At 31.3% G+C, this 21,460-nt stretch overlaps 2 protein-coding genes across 2 annotated transcripts; both read right to left on the reverse strand.

Annotated features, from left to right (window-relative positions):
* Window positions 1-4,362: 4,362 nt before the first annotated feature.
* LOC123010741 (polyribonucleotide nucleotidyltransferase 1, mitochondrial) lies at window positions 4,363-10,474 on the reverse strand. The gene is made up of 7 exons (XM_044407835.1): window positions 10,272-10,474; window positions 9,134-10,222; window positions 5,488-5,681; window positions 5,279-5,439; window positions 4,888-5,199; window positions 4,608-4,841; window positions 4,363-4,557 (listed from the first exon to the last, which is right to left on the reverse strand). The coding sequence occupies exons 1-7, from the start codon at window positions 10,397-10,399 to the stop codon at window positions 4,432-4,434; spliced, it is 2,244 nt and encodes a 747-aa protein (XP_044263770.1). The 5' UTR covers window positions 10,400-10,474; the 3' UTR covers window positions 4,363-4,431.
* Window positions 10,475-11,190: 716 nt separating this feature from the next.
* On the reverse strand, window positions 11,191-21,431 carry LOC123010687 (F-actin-capping protein subunit alpha). The gene is made up of 2 exons (XM_044407760.1): window positions 20,952-21,431; window positions 11,191-12,216 (listed from the first exon to the last, which is right to left on the reverse strand). Exons 1-2 carry the CDS (start codon window positions 21,363-21,365, stop codon window positions 11,764-11,766), a joined length of 867 nt encoding a protein of 288 aa, XP_044263695.1. The 5' UTR covers window positions 21,366-21,431; the 3' UTR covers window positions 11,191-11,763.
* Between the last annotated feature and the right edge of the window lie 29 nt (window positions 21,432-21,460).

A 21,460-nucleotide genomic window follows, 5' to 3' on the forward strand; every position in this document is an offset into this window, starting at 1 on the left:
GTATCTGCTAAAACTCTTATCTGTTGGGATTTATGAGGGTTGTCTCGTAACTCTTGGATGGACATGTGTTTTAATTGCTTATTGCTGACATACTTGGTCAATATTATATGATAAAGTTAAATAGATTAATTTACGTTGATTGTTATATAAATTAAATCGTTGTCTTCTCTCGTTAATTTGATTGTTCCTTTCCTTTTCTCTTTACAATAAAATTGGTGGGTCAATTTGGCCCACCACATTACATCCAGTGTTCAATTTGCATTTCCACAAGAAATAAAAAAAATCAACTGGGAAATTAATCTCAAAATTGGAAATAGCTATCTCAAACAGTGTAAAAAATCTTGGCATTATAATGGATTCGGAATAACGATTTAGAGAACATGTCAACTTGATTGTAAAGAGGTCTTATATTGCATTAAAAATGTTATATTCCAATTATCACACTTTGAATTTTAAACTTCGAGAAAAACTATGCGAGTCATTGGTGCTTTCCAACCTTAATTAAGGTCTCATCATTTATTATTCGTGTTTAGATTATCAATCTAAATATAAATATTACCTACAAAAAATACAAAATTCGTGCTCTCGTTTTATTTACAAATTAAGAAAATTTGACCATACAGGGTGATTCTTAAATAGACCGACAAAATTTTATCACAGCTTCCCTGGTATAAATGGAGACAAACTGTAACCTTTTTACGTTTATATTTTGTAGGGGCAAAACCCCCTTGATCCGTGCCACTTACGGCGTTTATGAATTGTTGCAATGATCAAGTACATTTTGATCAAATTAATACCATGGTTTCCACTACCTGTGCTAATACTATTTACGAACACATCAGTGGCGTACGCTTTACCTCGAAAATAACTTTAATAAATTTTATTTAGAGAACGGTTAAACAAAGAATTTTTTAAATATTTTATCCAGCATGTTCTCATTTGATACTACCAAGGATAAGTTTTTGTCGGTCTATTTAAGAATCAGCCTGTATACAGACTGATTCTTAAATAGACCGACAAAATTTTATCCTTGGTTACTACCAAGGTATCAAATGAGTACATGCTGGAAAAATATTTAAAAAATTCATTGTTTAAACGTTCTCTAAATAAAATTTATTAAAGTTATTTTTGAGGTAAAGTGTACGCCACTGATGTGTGTGTAAATATGTAGTATTAGCACAGGTAGTGGAAACCATGGTATTAATTTGATGAAAATGTACTTGATCATTGCAACAATTCATAAACGCCGTAAGTGGCACGGATCAAGGGGGTTTCGCCCCTAAAAGATATAAACGTAAAAAGGGTACAGTTTGTCTTCGTTTATCCTTGGGAAGCTCTGATAAAATTTTGTCGGTCTATTTAAGAATCACCCCGTATCTCAAAAAATAAAAGAACTTGGTTGGCTGCTCGTATACCAAATATACAATTATTTCTTGTCAGTGTTCATATATAAAATGTTTATTACTGCTTCACCACCCTATCTCCGTGAAATATTTCATTCGAGAAAAAGTTGTCATCAAGTTTCTGTTCGTAATATTGCTGACCTGTCATTACCAAAGTTTAAAAAAGCAATATTTAAAAGATCTCTCTCTCTTACAATACAATAAACTTACATAATTCTTCTCATTTGTTTAAAGAAAAACTTCCAGTGAACAATTTTCGCAAAACGATAAAAATACATTTTTTGAACTTCTAGTTTTTTACTTTTGCTTTTGTTATTTTCTTATTGTTTAATTCCAGTTATACTTAAGTAGTTTTTCTTAATTTTAGTTAAACTGTAATGCAATTTTTCATTTTTCTTTTTTTTTTCTTTTTGTTTTGTTTAGGGGGTTAAGTATGAATAGCAGTTGCTAGACTTCGCCTCCCGAGTTGTATTTACTTGTATGTTCAATTCAATAAAGTCACTTTATTATTACTATTAAAATGTACGAGGTCTATTTTTTTGCACGCTTCGATAGCTTGCTAAAATTAAAGAAATGTCCCAATCCTTTTTAGAGACAGTCTGAAGTTGCTATTTTTAAATTCGCAAACAATCAGACCTTGAAAAAAATTGTCCTTGTAGTACTCACCTAATTTAGTTTTTCAGTAAAACTTGTTTTTGAGGCAGGCAAAGACACAATATTTTTTCTTATTTTTGTATGTCAAAAATTGTTCAAATGTTAAATAAGTTAGTCAAGTTAAATGTTAAATAAGTCAATCTAACACTTTTGGAAGTGAGATCTATAATTTTGTCCTGCATCATGCCAGATTATAGCAACAACTTTTCACCTGTTTTAATAAACTGTTTAATAACAGTCGAAAAAGAATTTTGTTATTTTTTAAGCTTTTCAAAAAATTTGGTATTTTTAAAATTGGAAGACAGAGAGAAAATTGCATTTGAATGGTGGCTTTTATCTTATTATTATTTATTGAATGAGGGAAAAAAACAGAATAAAAAGGGTTCTCGTATAAACTCTTTGATGACCTGTTGAATATAAAAGACCGCTTAAAGTCAATTCTTTTGATATTAATTGATAGTTCTTGACTTCAAGTATGCCATTTTATCATTGGTGCAAATTGCTGCCTTCTTACGTAAAATGGAGATATCAAGTTAGAGTATTTTTATGATGACTATTCAGGTGGTGTATTAGTTTGTGCGAAAACTGAGAACCACTATTTTTCTTTCTGATTTTCGTGGACCTAAATTTGTTGGTAACGACCAATTATCAAATAATATAACACAAATTCGTTTTTTAAGAAAAAATATTTCTTAATGATTTTTTGATTTAAAAAATTTAAAAGTATTGTTGATATTTTTGAACTGGTGTTTTTTTTTCCTTCTCTAGCAAAAAATGTTTTGATTTTATTGCTTATTAAATAACGTTGCAAAACTAATAGCAATAACAAAAAAATTATAATCTTATTAGACGTAAATATTTTTTGCAAAGTTTACATCAAATGAGGATGCGCAAATCCTTAAAAAAGTTAAAGAGCTTAGTAGGACTTTTGTCTTGACTTTTGAGTTTAACAAAGAAAATATTTAATAATCTAGTAAAAATAACAGTACATAATACCTGTGCCATAGCCATCGCAATTCTGGTAATGTCGCAATTGCGTGTCTTGAGGGGAATAGGTCACAGATTTCTGTGTAAGAAAAATCTGTGTTACAACCTGAACCCTACTGACAAATTTTGAACCAAGAAGATCCACTCTTTCATACAGAAAAAACATCGTGAAAAGAGACAGCAGAGGCGACGACATATACAGGGTCGCTAAAAAGTATGGATACCGTTAAATATTATAAAAACTACTTATAAAAACTTATTGAAATTTGGAATCTGCTTAAAAGTATTTAAATTCCATTTCCTCAGATGTTTATCAAACTTCTATTTCCATTTGTTCTAGGGATACAAGGCTAACTAGATTTATTTTTAGTGTCAAGAAGGGTTAAATTTAATATTTTTAAACAGAGCATTTTTTTCTGAGCTGAAAAAAATATCGAACTCATTAAATTTTGAAAAATGTATTTTTTTAGCCTTGACAATGTTGTCTTTATCTATCGTTAGCTCTTTTCCGCCAGAACTTTGACCAAAAAACAGGTAACCTGTTTCACAAATTTTGACGTGCTCTGCTAAACCGTTCTGAAAATATTATCTGTATCCATACTTTTTAGCGACCTTGTATTGCAGGTTTGTAGATAGGCAGCATTGCCAATTTTAAATATCCACTTTATTACTCTTTTTTCACAACACCTTAGAGGTCTATAGCTTTTCACTTCAAAATAAAAACACAAAACATACTCGAAAAGATTTTTTTCTACTTCGCCTTGTCCGGAAACAGCAATAATTCGTCCGCATAAACTATATTTTAGGTACTTGTAATAAAAATAACTATTCCAAAATTCGCGCATACTTATGGAGCACTTTCTCGCTTCACTTGTTTGTTCTTCAAACAGCGCTCATGTGGGAACATTGTTATCACGCATTTGAAATGTAAACAATAACATATTTTTTAATGTAGGTATTTAGTAAGTATTTTAAATACAAGATCTTTAATAAGTGATAGAAGACGGAATATCTTTGAATTTACATAGCCTTATTGCTTCTGATCCTATAGCATTGAGAAAGAGACAAGACAAAGCGTTTCACAAAGCTAACAAAGCAAAGCCGATAGCGACCACATTTGTTGAAAATTAGCAAACTAACTCTCTATCGATTGAAAGTCTAGTCTCTTTCAACAGTTACACAGAATTAGGGTTACATACTTACTTTATAAAGACCACGAGTGTAATATTCTTACACTCATATTACTTGAGGTTAATTTAAAAAAGGGTACAATTACGAAAGTCTACCATATTTTGTTAATTAAATTCAAGCAAGGGAATATGAGAAAAGTTGTTTTAATGAAACTCATAATTCATTGGTGTTTTTTCAATAAAAAATATAATTTTATTTACTTAGGAGAAGCTTGTAAAACCTTCCTTGAAAGTCTCATCAAGCCTGAAACTGGATCCCTCCCAAAATACTTCACTTGTATTTCCTGCCCTACTTGTAAATCGAGTGCCGACGGATGCGCGACCTAAAAAATCAAAATCAATTAATCAACGTAATTAAATAATAACAACCAACCTTTCTTTGATCCAGCTGTGAATTATGAAGCAATGCCGGCGGCATCCCCGGATACAACGTAACCATCACTCCTATATCACGAAGTTCTACAATAGTGGCAGTGTAGATCCCTCCAAATTCTAAATCTGGAATTTTTTCGGCTGTCAACAGGTTATTTATATACTCTTTTGCCTCATCCATTGCGCTTTGATTAGGAGCGAAAATTTCAAAAGTCGTATCATCGATTGCAGTCACCTGAGAATAAAATAACTACAACGAACAAAACTACAAAAATACTAACCTGGACACCTGTTTCTGCAAAAAGTTTCTTCAAGTTGATGCCACCTACACCAACCAGCTTTGCTCGCTTATGGACCTCAACTTTCAGTTTTTCGCTAACCGGCCAATTGTCTTTTTTCACAGTCCTGGGTTTATCTATGCATTCGTGCATGATTTGCAAAATTTTCTGTTTAGCTTCTGTTGCTTTCTGTATTGACTCCATTACGATTTTCAGAGGAAGACCTGGGATTTTTATGTCGGCTTGTAAGGCTGTTATCCCCTTTTTAGTACCGGCTATCTTGAAGTCCATATCGCCCATATAATCTTCTATGCCCTTAAACACAACACTTAAAGATTCAATTCAATTACATTCAAGTGTGGTAAGTAAAATTTTTCATGAACAAATAGATTACCAATAAATCAGTCAACAGTCGATAATCAGTGATGTTTGCTTTCTCTTCATCGTATCGTGTGATTAGTCCAATAGCCACCCCTGCTGCGGGTGCAACAATTGGTACACCGGCGTCCATTAAAGCTAAAGTGCCTCCACAAACGCTAGCCATAGAACTCGATCCTATAATTTATACTATTTTAATGGAAATATGCTAAAGTGAAAATTTACCATTGGATTCTAAAACTTCCGATGTTAGTCTAATCGTAAATGGAAAATCGTCAGGGATCGACGGAGTCAACCCTTTTTCCGCTAAAGCCCCATGCCCGATTTCCCTCCTACCAATTGGACCAATTTTCCCCGTTTCCTTAGTCGCGAAGGGAGGAAATTCGTAATGAAGAAAAAAATTCTTCTCCTTGACACCGCTACAAAATCAATTCTGTTACCTTTCAAGGTTTAATGTTAAAATATTCTTCACAAACATAAATTAATCAATAAAAGAAATTACCAGTATTTGTATTAAGAAATTATTTCAGTCTAGTAACATTCGTTTTCTAAAAAAATGTTTTGATTGAAAAATATTAGAAATGTTTATTCAGTTTTATATCAAACTATCAGATTTCCTATACTGAATAATAATGAACTCATGAATACAGTGATTGACTATTTGTGGAAAATACGTTCGTGTCCAATAAAATTAGACGCAATTGCAATTTTAATATGTAATTAATATGTACAACTAAGTATAAACAATTCTAAAATTTAAATTTGTTTTCTTCCCGCATACGAAATGTATACTCTTTTTCATATTAATGTGCATCAAGTAGGTTGTAGTAGTCTAAATGAGTCTTTAACTTAAAGGCGGATTTACACAAAAAGTGTCATTAATATGTCATTCAGAACAAATTTAAGTACATTTTAATAATGACAAAAATCTTTATGTTTGCTACCCTATCTTCATTACGTTGTTAATTTTAATTATTCTTTGCTACCTGGAGCACACATTTATTTGAAAAAATAATTTGTATGGAAATTTGAGGTTAGGATGGTTTGAATTTTTGCATGATTGCCACCTTAAAATGATCCCTTTCGATGCACACTAATATGAAAACAAGTATAGTGAGTACTAAAGCCATTAAAAATAATCAAATAACAAAAACTATTTGGTTAAAATTTGGTTTCAGAATAATGAAACGAATCTCTCATTAGAAATGCAAAAATATTGATAATAAACACAACACACTTCTAGAAAAAATTAAACTGAAAATGTCAACACTTTACAGAAATCAATTAAATAACAAATAATATTTAATAGTATTTCTGTATCAATGGCATAATCCAAATATGATTTGAAATCATGTTAAAAGTCCAACTTATTCAATTTTATTTAAGTATCTTTAAAAATTTCCTCTTTCCATTCCATAATTTACTATGTTATTGATGTAATAGAAAAAACTCAATTTTACCAGATCATGAAAATTTAGAACACATCATAATTTTTAATTAAAATGCTCGTAATGAATATCACAAATCAAAGGTTCAGCATTAATTAAAAAAATAAATTCCACTTGACAACCAAGATGTTGGAATGTTGAGGAGCAGAAACACAATCTTGCGAATTAATTAAAGCCTGGGAATGAAATTTACGATTGTCATCACCAAGAGGTTCCAAGGTGCAAGAAATTATGCCTTTATTCGAAAACAAATGAACATCTAACGCAGTTTATCTTATCTAATCCGACCAACAGGTTTAAATTAATATGAATCCATGTCTAAGAGAAAATTATCAGAACTGTGGAAGTTAACTTACACAATACTGTCCAAATTTATCATTTTCATGATAAATAAGTTTTAAAACTTAATTAACTTAATTTTTGTATAGAAATCGTAAAAATAAGTTGCAGTGTTTATAATTAAAACAACAAACTAGTATTTTTGAAAAAATGTATTAACAAAATAATAAGATAAAAAACAACTATTTTCAATTAATAATCCGAGAATATTTGATATTATGGAAAAATAATACTAGGTATTTACTTGAAATGGGATATAAAAAGAGACAATTAATATCAAATTGCATATTAATGCAAAACTTATTAAAGTTACTTCGTCTCTATACAAGTTTATCGTATCAACAAGAAATTACTCCGTAGGATTTAGGGATATTCGTGAATAGGTTGCCATAAATTTGATTAGGTTGGTTTTTAGTAACAAACAAAAGATATCGTAACCACTGTCAAAATGTAGGTTAAGTCGCCTGTCAGCTTGTATGGAATTCAATTCATAGTTGACAGCAGGTTGACAAAAAACGTCAACCGTCAACTACAAGGAGTAACCAACTCTAAGCATTCAAAATTACTTCTGAAAATTCTAGTTACAAACAACATGAAAAACGTAATTTTCCTAAAACTTCAAATCCTAGGTGGTAATTTCTTGTTGACAAATCTATATGTATTTATACGTAAAAATAAATAACAAATGCCTACAATTTAAAAAAAAATAAGAGAAATAATTGACAAAAATTGAATTTTACATTTCCTATTTCCATATACAAATCACGAAATGTGTCTACATTCAGAACAATGTATTCAATATTTAACATTTTGGGGAAAGGAGAAGAATAAATCAACAGTTTGACAACCCCATTTAGATCCCAAAAGATTTCCCTTTCCAAGTTTCGGATACAGTAAAATAAACGAGGTAGCGGCTGCTCCAAGCTTGGAAGAACAAAAAAAATTAAAAGGACAAGCAACTGATTTATTTATACACGGAATATTTTTTCTTTAAAAAAATCCCGTATGAATTTACAATCTTTTAAAATATAATTTAATTTTAGCAATATCTGCAAATTTGGATATTCGTTTATCAAAAATGACCACCAAAATTAGAACAAAACTGTTACGAGTTTGAAGAAACATTATTTTAAAAAATAATAGATCCTGTACAAAATTTTAGTATGTTTTATAACTTAGTTACTTGAGTATTTAAAAAAATAAAAAAACAATAATAAGTAAATAGTTAAGATATAGTGAGAAAAATAGTGAGAAATAGTGAGCAAACCACTAACCCAAAGCCTGAATTTCTGAAAAAAATATCAAAAGTTGAAAAGTGAGAATTTTTTGAACGAAAAATGTCACTCATATTTTGATTTTATTTTAAGTGATATGTGAGTGGTAAGAAGATTTTATTGATCATTCATTTTATTATCGAGTTTAAAAAGTATTTATTAATGAAAAATTTCGTTTTAAAGAAATGATAAAACCTATTTCAAATACTTACTTTAGTTATGAGAAAAAAATATTCAGAGACCCAACAAAAAATAAGAAATTTTTAATTTTTGTTGAAGTAGGTACTGTGTTTTTGATGTCCATGTAAAAAACGGATCTCCAAAATTCACTTTGTGAAAAATTATTTACAATGCTTGTACCTACTGGTTGTTCCTTAAAAAATGTATCTCATTTTACATTTTAGAGAATAATAGTTTAGTATTCAACGAGCATATAATGATGGTTATTATTCACGAAGGTGAAATTTAAAGAACGAGTCGTGGACGAGTTTTTTAATCACCTAAGCGAATAATAGTCATTATATGCGAGTAAAATAATATGTTTATTTACGACTATGAACTTTTCTCGATTTTTGGTATTGACAAAGTTAACGTTTAGAAATTAACGTTTTAATATAAAAATTTCAAATTACATTCAAATAGTATAGATATTGATTGTGATATAAATAAAACATAGTAATTTGTAAGTTTTCCAATGTAAGCCAAAGAAAGCTTTAAGACAACAACAGTTTTGTGTTGAGCAAAATTTTTCTTTTTCCTAAGACAAATTCAATTCTTTAGTAATTTACGGTTAAATTAAGTCTAACTTACCTTATCAACATTGCCATAGGATCCAACTTCATAGCACTCTCATGTGAATCCAAAGTCACTGTACAAAACACCTGAGTTTGCCCCCTTTGGAACATAGCACTACCATGTAGAGGCTTATACAAATTCACTTTACACTCAATGTTCCTCAACTGGTCATAATCACGTCCGTCACACCTCTTGCCCTCCTCAAAAACTAAATCGCGAAAAATCTGCTTCACAACTTTATTATAAGTTTCACTAAACACACTCATCTCCAAATCTGGAAAAGTGGACTTGATTTTCTCAGTGACATCTATTCTAACATCTGTTAAAGCATTATCTCTGCTTAATTTATCATGGGAATAGTCTGTAAGTATTTTCCTCACCCTCATTTCAGAGAGTGACCTCACAGCCTCATATGCTTCTTGACTAGCTTCTAAGGGATATTCAATGTCACGCTTCTTTTTCCCGAAAGCTTTCTGCAATTTCTCTATACTATTTATAATTTGTTGCGTCTCCTTTGTACCTAGTTTAATTGCTTTGAGCAAATCTTGCTGCAAAATATTATTTGCGTTGCCTTCCAGCATCACAACTAGATTCTTTCTAGTGGCTGAGAGCACTAAATTTAGAATTGAAGATTGTAACTCTTTCCTTGTGGGATTTATTATGATTTCGTTATTAATCATTCCCAGCCTCACAGCCCCCACAGGGCCATTCCAAGGAATGTCACTCAGTGCCAAAGCGGCACTTGCCGCATTAATAGAAATCACATCTGGATTATTTACACCATCTACTGCCAACATATTACAAACAACTTGGGTCTCGTAAGTGAACCGATCCGGAAACAGGGGTCTCAAACTGCGATCAATCAAGCGCGACGTTAAGATTTCTTTCTCAGAGGGGCCCAACTCGCGCCTAAAAAAATTTGTGGGAATCCGCCCCGCCGCTGCCGATTTCTGTCTATAATCCACCACTAAAGGTAGAAAATTGCTCACAGAAGGTTTTGTTTTTGAAACGGCTGTTACCATAACTGAGGTGTCACCTAAGGATGCAACGGCACACCCGTCTGCAAGTCGTGCATATTGGCCTGTTGATATTTTCAAAGAGCGGCTAGAAATTAATTTTTGTTGCTTGAACAGAATAATAAAAAAATAATTACCCGTTCGTGAAATTGACGTCCACGTGTGAGGTGTTGAGGTCATCACAATAGCATCTCAGGTTGTTTCTTAAAATGTGTTTTAATTTTGTGGTCCGAATTTTTAAGCTTTTGCGGGAAGATAAAAACATTTCGCCTGAAAATGCTACCGTAACCTCAAAATTTGACAACTCATGTGCGCTGACATGTGAATGAATACTTATGCTCGTAGAATCCTATGTGCACTGAGACTTTTTTTTATTTTTATTAAACAATTAACAAAATATAATAATATTTTTATCTAAAATATATAGAAAAGAAAAGATCCGCTTACATTTTATTGGTAATGCATTATTGTTATGTAAATGATGTGGTGCATACAAAAATTTTCAAGCGATCGTAATTTCAAGAGTCCCTTAAAAAAGATCTAACGATCTAGAGTCCCGTAAAAACATACACTGGCGGATACGGAATTTTGGACATCAAATTTATGACAGTTCAAAAAATGTCAACGTAAACCACACTTTATTGTCATTATGATTGACGTTTGAAACTAAAATTTGCAAGTTTTTGTTGAAATTTATTTTTGGCGTCGATTTTCCGAAACAATAATGCCAGCAATACGTGTTTTTATATAAGATCATAAATTATTTTGATTTGTTGTCATTTTTTCTCTCGCTCTCAGGATAAAAATTACAAAAACCGGAAGTGAGGTTAGTTGCCTAAGGTCCGTTTTACATTTTTATGTCAGTCGAATGACAAATCGTCCGAAATTCTGTGTCCGTCAGTGTACTTTCCAGCCGCAAAACTTTTAATAAAGCATACTACACAGACGGCATCGAAAAAGAAAACAATTAAGTTTAATTCTGAATTTCGGATATCAACTTGTGATCGTTTTTAAAGTACCTATAATGTTGAGAAAATGTTAAGTTAATAAATTTCCTAGTTCCAATAATTTTTATTTAAAAATAACCCATACAATTGTTTACTGTAACAAGATATAAATTATTTTCACTTTAAGGGCAGCAATAGTGACTTATAAACCAATTTTATTCATCACCTTCTAAGTTACAACATACAAAAGTAACAAATAAATCGGTAAGAAATAAAATGACAAAGTAAGTTCAGAAAACGGATATTATTTTACAGCTTCATATAAAATATAAAATAAAGTAATTACAAGACGAAAGCAGAAGTTCCTGTGCTGAGCATTATTGCACATTCCGTAACAGGGATAGATATAAATAAACTCTAACAATAAAAAACCTGTTCTTTTTAAGTGTAATAGGATAGAAATAATACTGGTACAAACTCAAAATGCGAGATTATTCCTTAAATGAATAATAATTGCTACGAAGTCAAATGTAAATGCGGTAATTAGACTAAATTTGGCTATCCCCGATGGTTATAAACTTAACAAAATTTAGCCGTATGTACAAAACACTCTTAAGCAATAACAAGAAGGCTAAGAGTTAGCCTTTCTTTCTTATTTCACTTAACTCAGTCACTGATCGCATCACTGCGTTTTCAATTCTTTTCCGATACTATATGACACAATCTTGTTCCACTCGATTTTTGTGCGAGTAACGGGCAACAAACGTCTCAGGGCCTTGAAAGTGGTGTCTGACATTGTCTGGTAGTTGTCCGAAATGGCTGTTTGGTACAAATTTTCGGCGTCTTCGATTACTTGCACGATTTCTTTGGCTGTCTGCACTTCGTTCGACACCGGAACGGTTTCTCGGATTTCCTTAGAACTGACAAGTTGAACGTTGCCTTCCTCGTAGTAATGCACTTGCACCTTGAGAATGCCCCGAATTTCCGCAGTCGGGTTGTTAAGTGTCACCGACCATTGGGATCGCCATCTACCGTTCCAGAAATTTTTCGGCTGGAATTGATGGTCTTCAATGCAGGCGGTCAAAGTTATACTACTGCCGGGTTGGCTTCGGCCCACTACAGTGCATACGCCGTCCTGGAAATTACGAAAAAACAAGGTAATACATTTTATAATAAAACTTCAATTATTAAAAAAATAAAGTCTGCATGCATGCATATGGTAAACTACGTCGATAAAGTCCCATGTTTGTTCCAATAGTTAGTGCCATTAAAAACTGCAGACTCATAATCTCATTATCAATTAAAAAATTAGACACCTAACTAGAGAAATGGCTTAAAATGAGGATTCCAAAGAAAACGCAATTATCAAGATGAGTCGAGTGACAATGAGTCAAGTTCTTTATCAAAACAAAATTACATACAAGTACATACTACTAACAATGTTAATTTTTTCCTTCTTTACGTTTATTTATTACAAATTAATTAATTTTTATCCGACAATAATAAAATTGAGTATGTAAGTATAATAAAATCGACAAAATATTTGTTTTAAAACTACACTTAACTAAATACAAGAACATTATTTTTATACAAAAAATTGAATAACCGTGAAACTCTAAAATTATTATGTTTTATTTCACTTGTATTTTATCAGTCCGAGAAAATATTTTGATTTCGATAAACAGCTGTAAAGAAAACTAGAGGTTTTCGGCATTAAGTTTTTGAAATGGCACAACTGAAAATTGAAGTGTTTTTTCCTCAAAAATAAGCAAAGTTTGTAAAAAATAAAAGTTACCTAACCAGTCAAACAATTTTCAAAAAGAAAAATAAACGGAATTAAAATAAGATTTTTGCTTTATAAGCTTATGTTTTGAACTTCAATAAAAATTTATAATTGAAATCCAAGATAATAATATTGCCATCGTGATAAAATCAATAAAACAATCTTATCAATTAGTTGTTGTCTGCTTACAAAGTCACAATTTACTGTAAATACAATCAAAACTTGTATCATCATCATTGATGTTTTAGAAATAAAACCTCTTTAAAATTTTCAATGAATAAAGAATGTATATCACTAAATATATCATTTTTGTAAACATGCAGCAGCTTAATAGTTATTTATTGTAACAGTGTGTTAGGTAGCGTCTTATCCACGCAACATTGTTTAATCGCGAGAACGTTAGTTCGGGCGGTTAATTTTCTTAAACTTCAAAAAGTTCACTGTAAACTACCTTTTCCTGTCATCATGACTGACATTTGAGAATTAAACTTGTCTGTCAGTGACACTTTAAGTGTTAAGAGTAAAAAATGAGGTTATTAATATAAATAGGTTGTTTTAGAGTTTACATTATGAAAATGACAATACTGCCCGAAATTTTAATTCCGTAACTGTACTTGATACGCATCTAAAGTGTGGAATAAAGTCTCTTTATGGCGTGATTGTGGATACACTTTTTTTCAATTTTTTAATTTTCAATAATTTCATCATCAGCATGCGTGTTGCTTATCTACTACAACTTGTATGTACAATCTGCTTCAGAAGTAATGACACAAAACTCGGCTCTCAAGCAGGCACGTTCGACCGTTTTCAGATGGGATGAAGCCGATGGTCGGCAGTTGTCGGTTTTCCGGCATTGGGATGGGTCGATGGAGAGTTGAGGAAAATTGATAAATCGTTTGCTCAAATTATTAAGAATTTTGACTATGAGCAATCACTTATCGCATTTGACTTGTTTTGAAAGGAATAAAATAATATTTGAAACGTTGCTTTAAAATTAAAAATTAATCTGATTCATGGTTTTAATGTCCAAAGTCACCATTTCACAAAATAATTAATTTATTGTTTTATTTACCAATAAATTTATTAATTAATGTAGTTAAGTTAAGGGTGTTCGCGACCAACGATTCGAGACGTTAATATATTGAAAACAAGATTACTCTCTTAATATGCAACAGAATTTCATGTATTATACATCAAAATAAAGGTTTTTAAATCTACAGGCCGATACGTTGAGATTTTTTTTTTAATTCAATGCTTTTAAAAAAAGAACAAAAATGCATAAATGGTGAACTTGAAAATAACTTTACTCAGTCATTTTTCAAGTAATCAATTTCGATTTTTGTAAGAAAATTTAAAAGAATATTGTTGGCCTTTTTTAAAAAAAGTGTTTAGTTTTTGAGATATTGCGATTTATGTAAAAGTCACGATATTTAACGGTAGACCTAAAGATTCGTTTTAGGGTTTTGGTATTTATTACAAAATATTAATTCTTAACAAATTCAACAAACACCATGTAATAAAACACTGTTGTTTTTAAATTATTAATAAATAGATTTTGCCCAAAAATGCATTCTAGTTCATTGCTTTTACCACTAGAGGCGTTGTCAGTGCCGCTTCTGTGGAGGATCGACCCAAACAAATAACGGATTATGGTCATCTTTATCATGTAATTAGCATAATAATTTTCAGTTATTATTATTAGAAAACTAGAAGCAGAAACATTTGACGTGAAATGAGAAAACAAGGTAATTTCGTTGGAATTGTACTTCCATCGAATCTCCGAGTTTAGTAGACCTGACCATTTTTTTTTCAAAAAAATGTGTGCCTTGTGGGGATCTAAGATTATTTATTATCTATGAGAGTTTTAATAAATAGCAACAATAATCAGACAAAATAATTTATTATACAACAAATTTACACCTATTATTAATTAAACAAATTTCGCCACGATAGTAACTAAATTGACTTATCCGTTCTGAAAAACTAAATTTTGGGTATTGAGTACCTATTATAACCATTTTCATACTATTTTATTGGGTCCGGCAAAGACTCAGCTTGTTTCGAGAGCGTATATAAAAAAATATTACTTTTAAACAAATGCTCGCCAGAAGTCCCAAGTCTCAAACAAATATTTTTTTAGCGGGGCAACTATGAAAAAAAAAATATTGAAGAGATCGTTTTTATTTTTTAATTTATCGTTGTTCTTCATAAAAAATGATTCGGCCTATCACAATCTTTTTTTTTATAAGACATAACTATAAATGTTAGTTAGTGGTACCCATAAATGTAGTCAATGGCAAAAAATTGAAAATAAGGACACTTTTAACTAAAAAAACCTAGCTAAAAAAATCATAAATGCCCCTCCAAAAAATATGAATTTTATAGTGCGCATTGTAAATTTGATATTTAGATGTACGGACACGGAATTTTGGACGATTTGTCATTCGGTTGACTTTATGTGCAACTTTTTTTTTGATTTTTGTAGTTTTTATGCTGACAGCTGAATAAAAATGACAAGAAATCAAAATAAAAAAATAATATCTATATAAAAAACGTACTGCAACTGCTGGCTTTATTGTATGTATATATTGTATGTAATCGACGCCAAAAATAAATTTCAACTAAATTTTTCAAGTTTTAGATTCGAACGGGAATCATAATGACACTAAAGCGTGGCTTACGTTGATATTTTTTGAGCTGACATATCTTGATGTCTAAAATTTTAAGTCCACAATTGCATAAGTTTGTTTTCCGATTGTAAAAATTTTAATTTATGGAATTATATGTCTTGTTACCCACTACAAAAATTTAATTTCCATTGAAAATGGAACCTGTGAGCTTTCTAATTAGTAAATATGTACAACTATCAAGTAGATAGGAATACTGATCTTTTACTTTTATTACAATTTATTACCCTTACTAACCCAACCCCTGAACGCAGGTAGACTGAGTTTGGACCCTGCCTAGGGTGTATTGCTGGTTGCTTTTGAAAAAGAATAATAAGTACTGAAAACCGACTCCCGGACAGCCTTAAGGGTGTTATGCAGTGAAGTAAAATTTCAATTTTCAGAAATATGCAACCCAAATTGCAGGGCGTTTAGGCTTGCACTGGCAGCTGTCAATCAACGGATTAAAAGACCGCCTGTGGCGACGGTCGCTAAGAGCACACCAGACCGAACCTTTTAAAATAATCTTAGTAAAATTTTCGGAATGTGCTCTTTCACTTATTTTCATATATAATAATAATACTAATAATAATAACAAAATGCCAAGTTGCATTGTTAAATACTTAATGAAGATAAATAATCTTTTATAAACCGAACACAAATAAAAAAGAAATTATAAGGACCATGAATGACTTTACATTCACACAAAATATTTTATTAGACTTAGCAAACACTATACACTATAAAACAAAATTACACATTTACACATACAGAGTGCCAATTTTAAAACTGGCAATCGGCGATATTTCTAGAACTGAAAGTTATCGAGAAACCGTTTCGGTGAAGCCTTTGAAGCCTTGAAGCCACAGCCACCTCAAGTTGAATATTTTAAATGGCACTACCCTACTTCTGATACATCAGTAAATAAAGTAATTAATTAAAAACATTCAAAATATTTCGTCTCCTTAGTGCAACAATTAGATAACTTGAAATTTATAGTTTTGAGTAACTGCAGTTTAAAAATTTAAAAGACAAAAAACTACATCTTGAAAGTAATCAAAAATTATTATTGTGAGTCATACAAGTGTGTAATATACTAAACTGTTTTTTTAATGTGACAAAAATTAAGGTTTTAGGTTTTTGAAGTACTGCAACAAATACTTTAGAAATGCCTAAAATTTAAGTTATCTAGTTGTTGCACTAAGTAGATCACATATTTTTATGTGTAAGAGGTCAGACTTATTTTTTCTATACTTGACCGCATTTACTACAGCCGTTCGAAATTGTAATACATGCCGTAATAAAATTCTAATTTTTGGACTGAGTTTAGCGCATTTGGCCAATTCTTTTATTACAATAATTTCGCAAGATATGGTTTCTACACTCGATTTTTTCAATATAATAATCCGGGCCATATGGTTTTATATTTTTTATTTTATTATAAACACTACTATCACCATCTCCTATAATTCGTTTATACCTATATTAAACCATGCATTTCTACCGAACACATAAAACTATCTAAAATAATTTGTGCCTCCATCGCTGTCCCAATTTTTAAAACATGCATGTGGTGGTATGTCAATATTTTTGTCAGAATAATTTTTGCAATATTGACAATACTTATTTTTAATACCAACATACAACATTTTTTTTGGTTTTTGCACCAATTATGGAAGCAACACCAGAAGAAGCAGTAACCCGTTTAGTAATTTCTGCCAAAAAGAGAAAGTTTTAGTTCTTTAAAATTTCAGGATTAACTAAATCAAATTTCTAACGAATTCTTGTATTATGATAGTTTTCTTAGAAGAACCCAAAATTATATTAGAAATTAGTCTTTAACTAATAAGCAGTGCTAAATCTCAAAAAATGCAAATTTAGAGCGAGATATTTTTATATTGTACAAGAGTTTTCTTAGAAGAATTCAATAATTTGCTACATAAAAAAGCACTTTAGAGAAAAAATTTTTTTTTTAATTTCCAACGTATACCAGATTTTTTTAAACTAAAATTATGTTAGAAATTAGTTTTTAACTACTAAGCAGTGCTAATTTAGAGCGAAATTTATTTATCTCTTACAAGAGTCGTTTCCCCTATCCGGGGACACACTGTGTATCTGCTTCGACTTCTGTTGTCATTCATTTTGCGTTCTTAAACGTCGAATAATTCGCGAATTAAAATTTGAATGCAGTTAAATGTTCTATAAATTGGCCACAATGCTACTAGACTTAAAAAAATGTAGCTAAAACCAGATATCATCAGTTTGAAATTCAACAAAAAGGAAAGCTTTTTGCAGGTACCGCTTGTGTAAAATCATTATTAGGGGTTAAGCGCTCGATGGGAGGTAATAACGGCTGTAAATCATGGAAGAAGCTTGAGATTTTCGGTCCAAGGGTAATGGGGGTTGCATCCAATTTTTAAAGTTTTTTTGTAATTTAGCTTGTATTATAAAAAAAATTGAACGTAGCGAGGTGCATATTTTAATTATCTACATGTCAATAAAAAAATTGTTTTAAGATGTTGCACCGTTACAAAGAAAAACCTGGGCAAAGTTTTACAATAATGGTAATTTTTTAGAGAATCTAAGTAATATTTTGAAAAAATTACATCATAGCGGGGTACGTTATGCTATTATTTACAGATAGAGACGTGGATCTTGTTGTAGAATTAAAAAATACAGATTTTACACATGGGTGAAATTTGTATATTTTCCCGTATAAATTTTAGACACTAATGGAGAGCCTTAAGTTAAGGGTTGCTTACTATTTATCAACAGTAAAGGATTTCATGTGATTTTGGTGAAATTTTTCACAGAATTCGAGTTGTGGCTTCATTTTCAATCAAATAAATTTTTTACAGCAATTCCTAATATTCCAAGTCAAGGAGTGCGGTTTAAATTTATAGGGTGGCTCTAATTATGCCGCTGAGTTATCCCAGGTAAAAATTTGTCCTTAAGGGTGTTATTGGCCTGAAACCTTTTTGCCCTGTGTATTAGAATCCTGATAATAAACATAAAATGTCTTAGGCAAATAATACCCTCAATGACAAATTTTTGCCTGGAATATATTGAAATCACTGTTAATTTTCAATTCTTTACCTAAATCCGCCTTTATGTAAAGAATTAACAAGTTTTTACTTATTCCAAAAGCTATCGATTAAAATCAAAAAATGGGAATCTTCAGCTTTACTACTTTATCATTTATCATTCAGTTTTTTGAAAAAATGTAGTAATTTACAAAATAAATTTTTTCCTTCCGTTAGGCGACAAAGGATTAAGACAGATACTCGTATCTTACAACTCGGTCTGGTAACTGTGATTTGGGGCGGTCATTATCGTATCGTATAAGACATTGTAAATTTCGAACTGAACCAATTCGAACTTCTGACCACAGAATGGCAAAATTTTTATTATGTATTTTTCATTGTGTATATGTTACCTACTGGTTTGTAAATAAACATTTCTATAAATTTTTGTTTCATTTGTAAATTTCCCTAAACAGATGAATTTTTATTGGACCTGAAAACTGCCAAATATTTGGGGACATCAAAAGAGACTTCCCGTTTGCCTAGTTTTTTTCTCATATTTGCTTGAAATTAAAACCATGACTCGATTAATTAATTAATGTCGATTAAAAGCGCATCTAATTTAAATTAAATTTTAATTCACGATTAATTTCACGTTTGACAATGCAAAGCGGACACAGCTGAACCCGTTGTCAATGTTTTCAGAGAAAAAGTTTGAGATGAGTCAGAGGGTCTGTGTATCACGACCAATCACCAGTGTTAATCCTAAGCACCCTAAGGCGGTATACATTTGTCCAATAGCGCCAACTTTTATATAAATATGACATTATGACATTTGAAAGCGAATTAAAATTTAATTCAGTCTTTTAAACTAATTCGAATTAAGTTGCCATTTACGTTATGTCTAAGAACAAATGTCACATCAGTTACAAATTAAAATGATTAATAAGATTAATAAGTTGAGGTGGTCTTGTTCACTCTTTTGTTTCTTTCTATTATTCGAAAGTTTTATCAGATAGCAAACGGTCACAGGTAAAGGATTTCATATGAATTTGGACAAATTTTTCTTAGAAAAGGTTGACAATGTGCTCGCAGGCCATACGTTGCCATTAGGTCAAAATTTGCCATTCAGTGGTCAAAGGTATGACTTGGTTAAGTTCGAAATTTACGATATCTTATACGATACGATAATAACCGCCCCAAATTTAATTTGAAATTAATATCAAATTTGACAATAATGCAAAGTAAATAACAATGTAATTCGGATTACGCTATTCCTGAATTAAAACACGGATAAAACACTGCGGACATGGCTGAACTCTATTTCTGTGAAAAATGTCACCAAAATCACATGAAATCCTTTACTGTTGATAAATAGTAAACAACCCTTAACTTCTACATTAATTAATACATTTATTAGTAAATAAAACAATAAATTAATTATTATGTGAAATGGTGACTTTGGACATCAAAACCATGAATTAGATTAATTTTTAATTTTAAAGAAACGTTTCAAATATTATTTTATTCCTTTCAAAATAAGTCAAATGCGATAAGTGATTACTCATAGTCAAAATTCTTAATAATTTGAGCAAACGATTTATCAAACTCTCCATCGACCCATCCCAATGCCGGAAAACCGACAACTGCCGACCATCGGCTCCATCCCATCTGAAAACGGTCGAACGTGCCTGCTTGAGAGCCGAGTTTTGTGTCATTACTTCTGAAGCAGATTGTACTTCTTTAACAAAATTGATTCAAAATTTGAAAAATGTGTGCAGTCACTATCTAAGATCAATGCTGCTAACTTTCTTAAAGAAGTTGTAGAAAAATGCATTTGTCTGCATCGGAGCAGTAAAAAAATTACTCAGAAAAATTAATAATTTGTTGACACCAAAAACTTTACAAAACACAAGACTAGAGACTTTTTATGATAACTAAAAAAAATATGAAAATAAAATATGTTTATCCACAATCACTATAAAGAGACTTTATTCCACACTTTAGATGCGTACAAAGTACCACTTTATCCACAAGTGGAATTAAGTAACTTAGTAACCAGCGCACAGCGTAACAGCTTACTACGTTTAACCGAAAGCACATTTAGCGTGACGTTTAAATGTCAGTTTAATTTTTAATTAAGTTTGGAATAAATTGGGCCTGTGATTGTGGATAAAACGTTATATTGCAGTCACGTTTTATCCATTTAAGAAAATTAATATTTAAACATTCTTGCGTGGATAAAACGCTATATAACACACTCTTACAATAAATAACTCTTTTAGATCAATGTAACGTGGTGTCACATTGAGAATTTCATTAAAGAAATGTGAAGTTTGAAGAGCATTTACGGCCATTTTTGCGTTGCATCTTAAAACGTGGAGTATTTTATATTTACCTTATAGTGGTTCTTGGTGTACTGAATAAACTCGTTATCGAGGGCGGCTCGCCAGGACTCCGCTTGCGAGTCTGGCGTATACGGTTGGTAATCGGAGGCCTCTTTCCTCAAATGGTCATATTTGAAACTCTGCTTACTTCTTGGATCAAAAAACCTATTATTTCCTAAGTCGTTGTATTCTGTGATTAGCACCAAATGTTCGGCATTTTCGATTTTCACCGGGGTGAGTTGATCCTTGTTATATTGGGCAAACGCCCCACTGGCACCTTCCTTGAGGAGATCGTCGTTATTTAGAAGCTTTCGCACATCGTTAAACACTTCGTTAAATTCTCCTGGAGGTGAATGAAGAATAAAATCGGACGCTATTCGCACTTTTTCTTGGTCGGTTATGATCTCATCACCATCAGACGCCATTTTTAGGTTGGGTTGTTTCGCCAATCTAGCCGGCTGCCAGCACGTCACCACAGAGGTGATACCAACATAACAGAGGAATGTCAACAATTGCGCCC

Source organism: Tribolium madens, unplaced genomic scaffold (genome assembly GCF_015345945.1).
Source record: "Tribolium madens isolate multiple individuals breed KSU strain unplaced genomic scaffold, Tmad_KSU_1.1 Scaffold_91;HRSCAF=231;Tcas5.2_LG7, whole genome shotgun sequence".
Lineage (NCBI taxonomy): Eukaryota > Metazoa > Arthropoda > Insecta > Coleoptera > Tenebrionidae > Tribolium > Tribolium madens.